Source organism: Trachypithecus francoisi, unplaced genomic scaffold (genome assembly GCF_009764315.1).
Source record: "Trachypithecus francoisi isolate TF-2019V2 unplaced genomic scaffold, Tfra_2.0 Lachesis_group11, whole genome shotgun sequence".
NCBI classification, from domain to species: domain Eukaryota; kingdom Metazoa; phylum Chordata; class Mammalia; order Primates; family Cercopithecidae; genus Trachypithecus; species Trachypithecus francoisi.
Window position 1 is genome coordinate 121,147,774 of NW_022681456.1, and position 12,418 is coordinate 121,160,191.

A 12,418-nucleotide genomic window follows, 5' to 3' on the forward strand; every position below is an offset into this window, starting at 1 on the left:
GAAGGCAGAGGTTGCAGTAAGCCAAGACTGCGCCATTGCACTCCAGCCTGGGCAACAAGAACGAAACTCTCTCTCTCAAAAAAAAAAAAAGACATTGGCTGGGCACAGTGGCTCACGTCTGTAATCCCAACACTTTGGGAGGTTGAGGCGGGTGGATCACGAGGTCAGCTGTTCGAGACCAGCCTGGCCAACGTGGTGAAACCTCATCTCTACTATAAAGATGCCTAATTTTTTTTTAATAAAAACTAAAAATTCTAGTTTTACAAGCAGGCACCTTGTTGAGAGGCTGAGGGAGGAGAATCACTTGAACCCGAGAGCTGGAGGTTGCGGTGAGCTGAGATTGTGCCAAGCGCGCCACTGCACTTTAGCCTGGGCTACGGAGTGAGACTCCGTCTCAAAAAAAGAAAGAAAAGATATTATACTTCGGACAGGAGTTGTGTTCCCATCTGGGACTTTCTAGAGAAGATACAGTACAAAATAGTTACAGGTACTCACCAGGTTTTCATCAGAAATGAGGAAATTCTAATTGTAGGAATTTCTTCAGAATACATTTCCAAAGTAAATGGAAAAGAAAAGGAGTCCAGAAATGCTGATTACTCATTGTACATTAAATCTTTATGACTGTGTCAAGATTATTTACCTTGATAATCCTATACAGTAACCCCAGGAGTTTAGGTCTTACTCCCAGGGTCTTATGGGATGTACTGGGGTTTCTGGAAGCCTGGCTAATTGCTATTATAGTAAGTCTATAGTCACTCACTAGGAGATTTATTTGCTGCATATTTAGAGACTGTGATATATTCCGAATGTGAAACACAAAGATTCATGAATCTCTGAGCCTTGCAAGGAACCATGAGAAAAGCACTTATCAATATAAAATATACAAGCAAATTAATATATAAGCTGGAAAGATAGCACCTCAAATTTTATGTCAGACATTCTTCAACTGAGAGAATTCCTAGTGATTTGTAATATTTCTGCATATACTTTATAAAATTTTTTTTTTTTTTTTTGAGACAGAGTCTCGCTGTGTGGCCCAGGCTGGAGTGCAGTGGCCGATCTCAGCTCACTGCAAGCTCCGCCTCCCGGGTTCACGCCATTTTCCTGCCTCAGCCTCCGAGTAGCTGGGACTACAGGCGCCCGCCACCACGTGCGGCTAATTTTTTTGTATTTTTAGTAGAGACGGGGTTTCACCATGTTAGCCAGGATGGTCTTGATCTCCTGACCTCGTGATCCACCCGCCTCGGCCCCCCAAAGTGCTGGGATTACAGGCTTGAGCCACCGCGCCCGGCCTAAATTTTTTGTTTTTATAAAAAAAAATTTAATCTTCACCTCAACCATTGAACAAATAATGTCTCGCAAGTCTAAAACATATCTTATTTTCTATTTTGAGACTGTATCATTGTATTCGGTTTAGATGAGGCAATGTTGTGATACAAACAAGCCTGAAATTTCAAACGTTTAACACAAACATTTACATACACAGAAAAATGAGAAGGTGGTAGGGAGTTAGATAATTTTGTTTTAAATGGAAGAGGCACAGAAGGAAAGCTATATAAATGGTTGGAGTGTATAGACAACGTAGAAGAAAAATATGCGGTCATGAGTGAATTAAAATAGGTTATTAATGAATATTGGGATGCTGGATAAACAAATTAAAAATATGGGGTGCTTGGATAAACATTTTCGTCTTTCTTTTTTTTTTTTTTTTTTTTTTGAGACGGAGTCTCGCTCTGTCACCCAGGCTGGAGTGCTGTGGCCGGATCTCAGCTCACTGCAAGCTCCGCTTCTCGGGTTCACGCCATTCTCCTGCCTCAGCCTCCCCAGTAGCTGGGACTACAGGCGCCGCCACGTCGCCCGGCTAGTTTTTTTTGTAGTTTTTAGTAGAGACGGGGTTTCACCGTGTTAGCCAGGATGGTCTCGATCTCCTGACCTCGTGATCCGCCCGTCTCGGCCTCCCAAAGTGCTGGGATTACAGGCTTGAGCCACCGCGCCCGGCCCATTTTTGTCTTTCAAAACAAGAAGTCATTTTATCATGTCTCCAGAAAAGAGCAGCATAAGCACATAATTTAGAAACAACATTATAATTATCAAAGGAAACATCTAAAATTGTGCAAGTGTTATCTCTGGGAAATGAGAGTGGGAGGAGGGAACTTTTGGGCACGGTGAAGTAGGAGACCTCATATTTCATTATATACTTTATTAAATTCTGTTAAAACTATGTGCATGTATTACTTTGGCAAAGAAAAAGTTTTTAAAAACCCAGAAGATATATTTAGTAATTTTGGCATGAAAGTTGCCCGTCGTTATGTTTTGTTTTTTTATTTATTTATTTTTTTTTGAGACGGAGTCTTGCTCTGTCGCCCAGGCTGGAGTGCAGTGGCCGGATCTCAGCTTACTGCAATCTCCGCCTCGCGGTTTCACGCCATTCTCCTGCCTCAGCCTCCCGAGCAGCTGGGACTACAGGCGCCCGCCACCTCACCCGGCTAGTTTTTTGTATTTTTAGTAGAGATGGGGTTTCACCGTGTTAGCCAGGATGGTCTTGATCTCCTGACCTTGTGATCCACCCGTCTTGGCCTCCCAAAGTGCTGGGATTACAGGCTTGAGCCACTGTGCACGACCTGTTGTTATGTTTTAAAATGTGATGGCAAGCCTGGTAGGGTACTCAGTTGCAGAGAGTAGAAGGATTGCTGCTCCATCCTCCACCCTCTTTCTCCTTCCACTTGAAATGGGTTTCTTAGAAAGTATTGTTTTGGAGCAAGAGGAAAGGAGTAACTAGAATCTTATGAAATTAGAGGTTGTTTGAGGCACAAAGTCTGATGTGGAAGATTTGGAGGCAGGGGAGTAATAAGGAAATTAAGGAGCTTAAGAAAAGGAGTAGAAGATAGGTACCCAACCGGTAGGCAGATAGAATAAACAGAACTCCCCAAACCACAGCTTTCATAACATTTCATGAGTCCGTTTTTAGATGTGTTAGTAGTCTATTTTCATGCAATAGATGCTTATTTAGTTGTAATAGTGGAAACTGTATGTAATAGTGGAAATTTCTATGTCCTGTACCCAGAGGTGTTCCCAGTGACAGGCATTGTTGCATAATTCTATGCTCCACACTCAGTCTCATGGCTTCTTGTCTTCAGAGGCATTTTCTTTCTGCACCTTCTTTTCATTTAAAACCATCAACACCACACGACAACAAAGCAGTAGAATATATGATCATCTTTCACTCACATAGGAGAAGAAGAAATGGTTTTAAATGGAATCTGGAAGACTTAGACAAATGCTAAGGAAAAATTTAATGAGGGAAACATCAACGAACATTTAACATCAAACATTTAAAAACGGAGTAGATTCTCTTATGTCACCTAGCTCGGTTTCGGATAGAAATAGAACTAATTTTTACAATGATTTTTACAGTCTTCATTAATCAGAAACGAGGGTTTGTTCAATGCACTTGCTGGGTCCTAACCCCCAGAGATTCCAATTCAGCAAGTCTGGGATGGGGCTTGAGAATCTGCATTTCTAACAAGTTTCTAGGTGATGCTGATGCCAGTAGTCTGTGTACCCTTTGAGAACCATTGGATTGATTTTCTGACAGTTTTTGAAGTCCCCTGCTCACCATATCACTTTATCCTTTTAGAAACATTCACTGTGTGATTACCTAAGAGCCCCTGCTTGTTGGCTGCTCCGCATTTTCACACAGTTGTACTAATACTATTTCTCTCTGAAAAGACATTGTTTGAGGAACAGTGGGTAGAAGGTGTGAGCTCCTCGCTGAAGGCTGCCTCCAGAATGCTCTGAATGGACTGCCTTGCTTTCTTCCTAAAATCTTTCCCCAAGAGGGCATAAAGGAAGGGATTAAAGCAACTATTGGCAGATGCTAGAGCAATGAATACATGATCCCAGGACATCAGCGTTTTCCCCAAGGGAGTTTCTGGGTCAATAAACAATGACAGGACTCCAGAAATGTGGTATGGAGCCCAGCAGACAAGAAAGACAGTCACCACCACCACGGCCACTCGAAAGGTTTTGCCCTGAGACTTGGCGAAGCGGCCCCTTTGCATTCGGAGGACAATGAAGCTGTAACAGGCTATCATGATAACAGAGGGCAGCAGGAAACCCACCACTAGCCTAGTGATCGTTATTGCCATGAGGGGTGTTGACACTTGATATGTGAATTGGCCTGAACTGTAATAATCCTGGAAATCTTGTGGTAGCTCATACTCGTATAAGGAATTGCTAGCAGCACTAGGGTTCAGCTTTAAATGAGTAGAGAGAAAAGCATCAGAGTTATCCAGTGGGCTAGTTTTGTGACCTTCAATAGGAAACCCACTGGGGATTTGAGGTGAGGCCGCACCGGCAGGTTTAAATACATTAGAATACAGATTGTGACTAGCCGAGTCCCTAGCGAGTGAATCCACAGAAGGTCTTTGAAACATTTGAGGTTGGAAGACAGTGGTGACTGTCCAAGGATGATCATTTGCTGGGAAAGAGGAAGGATCTAACCTATCGTTCATTTCTCCAGGCAGCTGAACAATGTTTTCAAGAGATCTGTTTTCTAGTGGATTTCCATAAAAGTCTAGATAATCTAATGAGTCGGAGGGATCAAATTTGTAGCCACAACTACTATGGTTGTCTGTAGTGAAGATTTCCCGGTACATGAACACGGGGATGCACATCACAAAAGCCACCACCCAGATACATCCACAGATAGTGCAGGCCATCCCTACATTGCGATGATTCTGACACCAGATTGGCTTGAATACCACAAGACAGCGGTCCAGGGTAATGGCAGTAAGCAGGAAGACACTGGCAAACATGTTGAGGACAATGATGGAGGGGATGAGCTTGCATAGAAATCTGCCGTAGGGCCACTGTCCCTGGAGAGCCAAGTGAACCAGCGAGAAGGGCAAGGAGAGGCAGCAGAGAAGGTCCGCCAAGGTGAGGTGGAGGAACCAAACTGTGTTCACTGTACGCTGCATCTTCAGGCCAGCCACCCACAGCACCAGCCCATTGCCTGGCAATCCCAGTAAAAAAGTAAGGCTGAGAATGACCATGGAGAGAATTACTGGGGACCCATTCCACGGCTGTGAGAGTAGGTCAGTTGAATTGGTCTCAGCAGAGAAAGGCGCCATTGCTAAACTTCTGCAAAAAGATGAAAAAAATGTTAAAATGAACGGTATCTTTTTGAAAATGCATACATATTCTTAGGGTTCTAATCTTCCCACATAAAGATGTGGGATCATGAAACCAGAAGGTCCTCACGCTGTTTTAGTTTGCCTTCCTTCACCTCACACTGGACCACACAAAAGCATTCTCTGATAGACAATTTTTATTTATTTATTTATTTATTTATTATTTTTCAGACAGAGTCTTCCTCTGTCACCTAGGCTGGAGTGCAGTGGATCCATCTCAGCTCACTGTAAGCTCCGCCTCCCAGGTTCAAGCGATTCTCCTGCCTCAGCCTCCCAAGTAGCTGGGATTACAGGCATGCACCACCACGCTCGGCTAATTTTTTTTCTATTTTTAGTAGAGACGGGATTTCACCATGTTGCCCAGGCTGGTCTCGAACTCCCAACCTCGTCATCCGTCCTCCTCAGTCTCCCAAAGTGCTGGGATTACAGACATGAGCCACCGCGCCCAGCCGGCCACCAACTTCTTAATCCTTTGTAATGTATCTTCTGCTTCCATAATTCTGCTAAAATTACTTCTAAAAACCAAATCTGAAAGTTTCTCAGCCACTTTCCACAATATGTGTCATTATATACAGTGACTTCTTAACACTCTCTTCTCTTGGCCTCTGTGATATTACCTTCCCCTAATTCTGAACATGCTCGGAAATGTACCGTTTTGTAGCTTTCCTGAACAATTCACGATTCCAACTTAATGCCATTTTCTATTCCATGGCTAATGCTATTTACTTCTATCTGGAATTATGCTGTTCACCAAGTCTTCAGCTTCTTAATTTGTGTGTGTGTGTGTGTGTGTGTATGTTTGAACCTTTTTTCATATTCTATATGCAATGACACATTTTATCTTGTATAATAATTATAATGACTGTCTAATCTATTATTCTGGATTTAAACTTTATGATGGTAAAAAGGAGTCTTATTCATAAATACTTGTTTCACATAATTTAACACAATGCCTTATGAGACACCAAGGTTAAAGATTATGTGGACAGGCTGGGTACAGTGGCTCACGCCTGTAGTCCCAGCACTTTGGGGGGCCGTGGGGAGCAGATCGCTTGGGGCCAGGAGTTTGAGACCAGCCTGGCCAACATGGCAAAATCCCATCTCTACCAAAGATACAAAAATTAACTGGGTGTGGTAGCTCACATTTGTAATCCCAGCTACTTGGGAGGCTGAGGCACAAGAATCTCTTGAACTGGAGAGGCGGAGGTTGCAGTGAATGGAGATTGCACCATTGCACTCCAGTCTGCATGACAAAGCAACTCTGTCTCAAAAAAAAAAAAAGAAGAAGAAAAAAGAAAGTACTTGAGTAGATGGATGCCCATTTTGGGGGTTGACTTTTTTTTTTTTCTTTTGCAATTACATCTAAAATTCTAATTTGTCTCCATGTAATCCTTACCCAGGCCTCTTCCCTAATTCTCATGCTGTCCCTTTTAACTTTCTTTTTGTTAAATTCCTAATTTTTATTGGATAAAATAACATTTTACATTTATTTTTATAGAGGTTCAAAATATTTTTGTGACTTGAAAGTAGTTCTGCTGAGTCAACCAAATATTGTTATAGGGCCTCACATGATTAGCAGAAGTTAAAATAGCAAGTCAACAAAATAATAAAAAAGGAGACATGGGCTGGGCACAGTGGCTCACGCCTGTAATCCCAGCACTTTGGGAGGCTGAGGCAGGCAGATCACCTGAGGTCAGGAGTTTGAGACCAGCCTGTCCAACATGGAGAAACCCTGTCTCTACTAAAAATACAAAATTAGCCAGCACGGTGGCCCATGCCTGTAATCCCAGCTACTCAGGAGGCTGAGGCAGGAGAATCGCTTGAACCGGGGAGGCAGAGGTTGTGGTGAGCTGAGATCATGCCATTGCACTCCAGCCTGGGCAACAAAAGCGAAACTCCATCCTCCTCCCGCCCCCGCTGATCAAAAAAAGAAGAAATTATTCTCATTCCCCTTTCCATGGCTTTGTCTACTCAGATGTTTAAATCCTATCAGGGTACCCCCCTAAAATATTGACAGAAGGATAGAGTCATAGGATGCTTGGACCAAAAGAAAACTTGGTAATCATCTTTTCTCTCCTCATGTTGTTGTTTTTGTTTGTTTGTAGAGATAGGGTCTTGCTATGTTGCCCAGGCTACTCTCAAACACGTCGACTCAAGCAATCCTCCCACCTTGGCCTCACAGTGTGCTGGGGTTACAGACATGAGCCACTGTGCCTAGCCTATGTTTTCTCTGCTTTTATTTCTCAAGTTTGACAGTGAAACTCAGCAAATTAGATTACTATTATATAATCATTACTAGGGAGGTTCTTGGATTTCAGGTCCAATGACTGTTAGGCCAATGCTGTTTTTAATACCACAAAAAATCACATTAAAAAAAAGATATATGGTATTGCTAATAAAGGGGAAGCTGCCGAGAAATGCATGAATTGAAGTAGCAGGGACTGCAAACAGCAAACTTTCAATAAAAATAGAGTTATCTGTCATGAGCTATATGTTAAATATTGCATATTATCTGTTTTGAAATGAAAGTATGTATGAGTCAGGGATTAAAAGTCCTTCAGAACAATGCCGGGTACGGTCGGTGGCTCACGCCTGTAATCCCAGCACTTTGGGAGGCTGAGGCGGGCAGATCACCTGAGGTCAGGAGTTCAAGACCAACCTGGCCAACACGGTGGAACCCCGTCTCTACTAAAAATACAAAAATAAATAAATAAACTGGGTGTGGTAGCACGTGCCTATAATCCCAGTTACTCAGGAGGCTGAGACAGAAGAATCGCTTGAACCTGGGAGGCAGAGGTTGCAGTGAGCTGAGATTGTGCTACTGTACTTCAGCCTGGGCAACAGAGTAAGACTCTGTCTCAAAAAAAAAAAAAAAAAAAAATCCTGCAGAACAAGATTATTTTTTGCATTTCTTCAAGTTAATTTGGCTAAAAAGTACCATAACTTTATGTTTAAGATTAGTAGAGGATTAAAAAAATTATTACTAAGTTGACCAGCAGTAATTTAGAGGTAATTAATATCCTGAAACTAAAATTCCACTATGATAGAGAAAGAAAAGTGGACCCCAGAATCAAACTGTAGTAATAGGATAACAGAGGCAGTAGCAATAAGGACAAAATAATTAAAAAAAGAGAAAGAGGAAATGGAAAGGAAAGAAAGTATAATCAATGATTTGAAAAACGAATTAATGGGGACAGCTGGAATCAAATTTCAGGGTGAAATACATAGCCAAGTCAAAGAGAGGAAAGAAATTACATAAAAATTCACTATTAATTCCACTATGAAAATATTAAAAGCAAAGACAAATGGAATGTGGAATATTTAGAAAAAGGAAGTTGGACATAGAGATAAGACAAAAGAATTAAAAGTCGGAGAAGGAATAGGGGAAATAGAAGATAATGACCCTCATACTCATTGCCTATAATGAGCAAAACAAGCTAAGCAAAAGTCATCAGGTGGATCTAGATTTTCTTACCAAAAAACTGAGACAGTAGCTGAAGGCTTCAGCACCTGGATGTCCCCACGAATCTGTCTGGTTCCCACACTTAACCACCGTGAAGTCATGAAGTATGGCAAGAAAATTTGCTGAGCTTTCTCTTCTTCTTTCCTCTCTCTGTTTCTGGCAATAAATTAAGCCTCAAGCTCTAGAACACTATCTGACCTCATAGGAAGTGTTTCAAAGTGAGTCATTTCTAAATGACTTAGAAAGGCAAAGCAGGAAAACAGAAGTAGGAGGCTATAATCCTGAGACATTTTCTGCAGCACACAGAGAATGGTTAGAGAGAGGGTGCTTCTGTACATAGGGTTCAACTTCATAGGTTTTGTTTAGAAATGCAAAAAAAATCCCAGCTACTCCGGAGGCTGAGGCAGGAGAATGGCGTGAACCCGGGAGGCGGAGCTTGCAGTGAGCCGAGATCCGGCCACTGCACTCCAGCCCAGGCAACGGAGCGAGACTCCGTCTCAAAAAAAAAAAAAAAAAAAAAAGAAAGAAATGCAAAAAAAAAAAAAAATGACTCTACGAGATGTGAGTGTTGGGGTGGGGAGTGGTTGGGGAGGAATGACCTGAACAAACTCATTTAATTAATCTCAAATAACATATCCTAAATGCTTGATATATGTGAAAAATGGTGCCATGCCAAAATCAGGATGAATTAAGCTGTATTCTAATCTCCAGAGATTCACAATCAAGTGGGAATTTGCACCCATACATATACACACAAAACTGTAATATAACCCACACTATAATAATAGAAGTAACAATAGAAGTAAAATAATAGAACACTCTAGACAAGGGTATATATAACCCAGGGCAATCTAGGAGAGTCTTAAGATAGAAAGGGCCGGGCGCGGTGGCTCAAGCCTGTAATCCCAGCACTTTGGGAGGCCGAGACGGGCGGATCACGAGGTCAGGAGATCGAGACCATCCTGGCTAACACGGTGAAACCCCGTCTCTACTAAAAATACAAAAAACTAGCCGGGCGAGGTGGCGGGCGCCTGTAGTCCCAGCTACTCCGGAGGCTGAGGCAGGAGAATGGCGTAAAACCCGGGAGGCGGAGCTTGCAGTGAGCTGAGATCCGGCCACTGCACTCCAGCCCGGGCGAAAGAGCAAGACTCTGTCTCAAAAAAAAAAAAAAAAAAAAAAAAAAAGATAGAAAGAAGATGTGGGCAAGTCCTTAAGTACTTGTAGGAATTCTAGAGACAGAAAAAGGTGTGAAGCTGCTTAGGCCATAAGTGGAGCCTAGTCAAAGTCAGGTAGGTGGGAGAGGGCAGGGAGGTGGCAGAGGGAAAGTAGGTGGGAGAGCTTAGTGGTCACTGGAGAACAGGCTGGAGTCGAGGTGGTGTTTCATCAGGAAGGAGTACAGAAGACTGAAGATAATTCCTGCTTAATGAATACTATGCTGTAAATAATTCTTATATTATTATTTTAGATATATGCATATAAAATAAAATTTATTTGGGTCAAATGTATTTGAACACTGTTGTCTGTGATATAGACTTCGGTCTATATTAATCAACTTGTCCAGACCATAATATCTGCTCCTCCTCTTGTTTGCAGTCAAGTCACCACGGAATATTTTTGTGGCAGAAAGACCAAAAGAAAAATGCCAAGAGTTGAGTAGTATTTATTAGTTTATTTCCATTGTCATCATCTAATTACAAAAATAGAACATACTTTGTTCTAGAAGAGATAAATTGAAATAATACAGAAGTATAATGGGTAAAAAAATGAAATATTTTCTTTTCAATTCCACTGCCTGAAGTAACTATTTTTAATAGGTTAGTGTTCATTCTTCCTGAATTTTTTTTTCTGAATATAGCACACATTTTGTTGTTTGAGACAGGGCCTCACTCTGTTGCCCAGGCTGGAGTGCAGTGGCATGATCTTGGCTCACTGCAACCTCTGCCTCCTAGGTTCAAGGACTTCTCCAATCTCATCCTCGTTCGTGGGACTACAGGCACGCACCACCACAACCGGCTAATTTTTGTATTTTTTTGGTAGAGACGGGGTTTTGCCATATTGGGCAGGCTGTTCTTGAACTCCTGACTTCAGGTGATCCACCTGCCTCAGCCACCCAAAATGCTGTGATTACTGGCGTGAGCTACTGCACTCGGCCTAACACATATTTTTTTAAAAGGTAGTTTTGAACACAAATGGGATGGTAATTTAGGTGTGATTTTATGTCTTGCTTTTTTACTTAACAATATATCAAAACACATTTCTATGTTAGTACATATAATTCTATTGATTATTTTGGGTTTTCTTTCCTCCAATATTTGAAAATATTGAATAATATAGGTATTCAGAAAGCATATAAAAGATAGGATTACCATATATGTACATATATATCCAATTAAAATATATTTTATAAAAGCAGTTAATTCCCCATGGTAAAAATTAAATATGAGAAGATTAAAGTAAAAACTAAAATTTCCTAAACACCTAGCTATCCTTTTTCCACTTTCCAGATGTAATCTCTCTCATAAATACGCATATTCTACTACGCATATTGTTTTGTTCTGTGTTTTCCACTTATCTTTTTATATCAGGACATCTTGGCCCAAATCATATATATATTTTTTTCCCCGAGACAGAGCTTCGCTCTTCTCGCCCAGGCTGGAGTGCGATGGTGTGATCTCGGCTCACTGCAACTTCTGTCTGCTGGGTTCAATCGATTTTTCTGCCTCCGTCTCCCAAGTAGCTGGGATTACAGGTGCCTGCAACCACGCCTGGCTCATTTTTTGTATTTTTAGTAGAGACGGGGTTTCACCATGTTGGCTAGGCTGGTCACCTGACCTCGTGATCCGCCTGCCTCGGCCTCCCAAAGTGCTGGGATTACAGGCGTGAGCTAGGCTGTCGGCCCCGAATTATACTTTTAAAATTGCTCCATATTATTTCATTTAATCAATTATTTTTCGTTGAATATTGTTTTTATCCAATTTTAAATGATTAAAACAAAACTCAATGAGCACTATTGTATTTATACGTATTTCTGTAGAAAAGAGTTTTAGAATTGCAATTGCTAAATCTAAGAGCATACACATTTAAATTTTTGAAAGATACAGAATTTTCCACTAAAGAGACTTCACCAATCGTCACACTAAGTTCAGTACCATAAACATATAGTCTGCTCCTGCTACTGACGCAGTGTGTTGCGCTGCGGAAGATGGAGGAGGAATGAGAGATGTATATAGCTGTAATACAGGAGGGGCTGCTAGGAGGGCACAATACACCCTGGGAATACGAAACCGTAAGAGACTAATTCTCATGGAAGCAAACCCACGATGATGCACTGAAGAGGTAGCACTGGGACCATAAGGATGGCTAGAAATTTGTCAGGCAATAGTACTGTAAACTAATACCTTGCCTGTCTCTCTCCCCTACCATAAATTTCTTGTCTGTCTCCAGTGACTGCTACCTTGCCTGGTATAGCAGGTCTGTGGCACCAATAAGTGAATGAATGTTTGTTTGAAAAGGATGTTGCCGGGCGCGGTGGCTCAAGCCTGTAATCCCAGCACTTTGGGAGGCCGAGACGGGCGGATCACGAGGTCAGGAGATCGAGACCCTCCTGGCTAACACGGTGAAACCTCGTCTCTACTAAAAAATACAAAAAACTAGCCGGGCGAGGTGGTGGGCGCCTGTAGCCCCAGCTACTCGGGAGGCTGAGGCAGGAGAATGGCATAAACCCGGGAGGCGGAGCTTGCAGTGAGCTGAGATCCGGCCACTG

General features: G+C 42.0%; 1 protein-coding gene across 1 annotated transcript; it reads right to left on the minus strand.

Annotated features, from left to right (window-relative positions):
• Window positions 1-3,261: 3,261 nt before the first annotated feature.
• On the minus strand, window positions 3,262-8,863 carry C3AR1 (complement C3a receptor 1). The gene is made up of 2 exons (XM_033222864.1): window positions 8,668-8,863; window positions 3,262-5,142 (listed from the first exon to the last, which is right to left on the minus strand). The coding sequence occupies exon 2, from the start codon at window positions 5,130-5,132 to the stop codon at window positions 3,693-3,695; it is 1,440 nt and encodes a 479-aa protein (XP_033078755.1). The 5' UTR covers window positions 5,133-5,142; window positions 8,668-8,863; the 3' UTR covers window positions 3,262-3,692.
• Window positions 8,864-12,418: the final 3,555 nt, after the last annotated feature.

What these genes read in the sequence shown, in the direction of transcription:
- C3AR1 (XM_033222864.1), bottom strand. Translation starts at nt 5,132, where the DNA reads ATGGCGCCTTTCTCTGCTGAGACCAATTCAACTGACCTACTCTCACAG.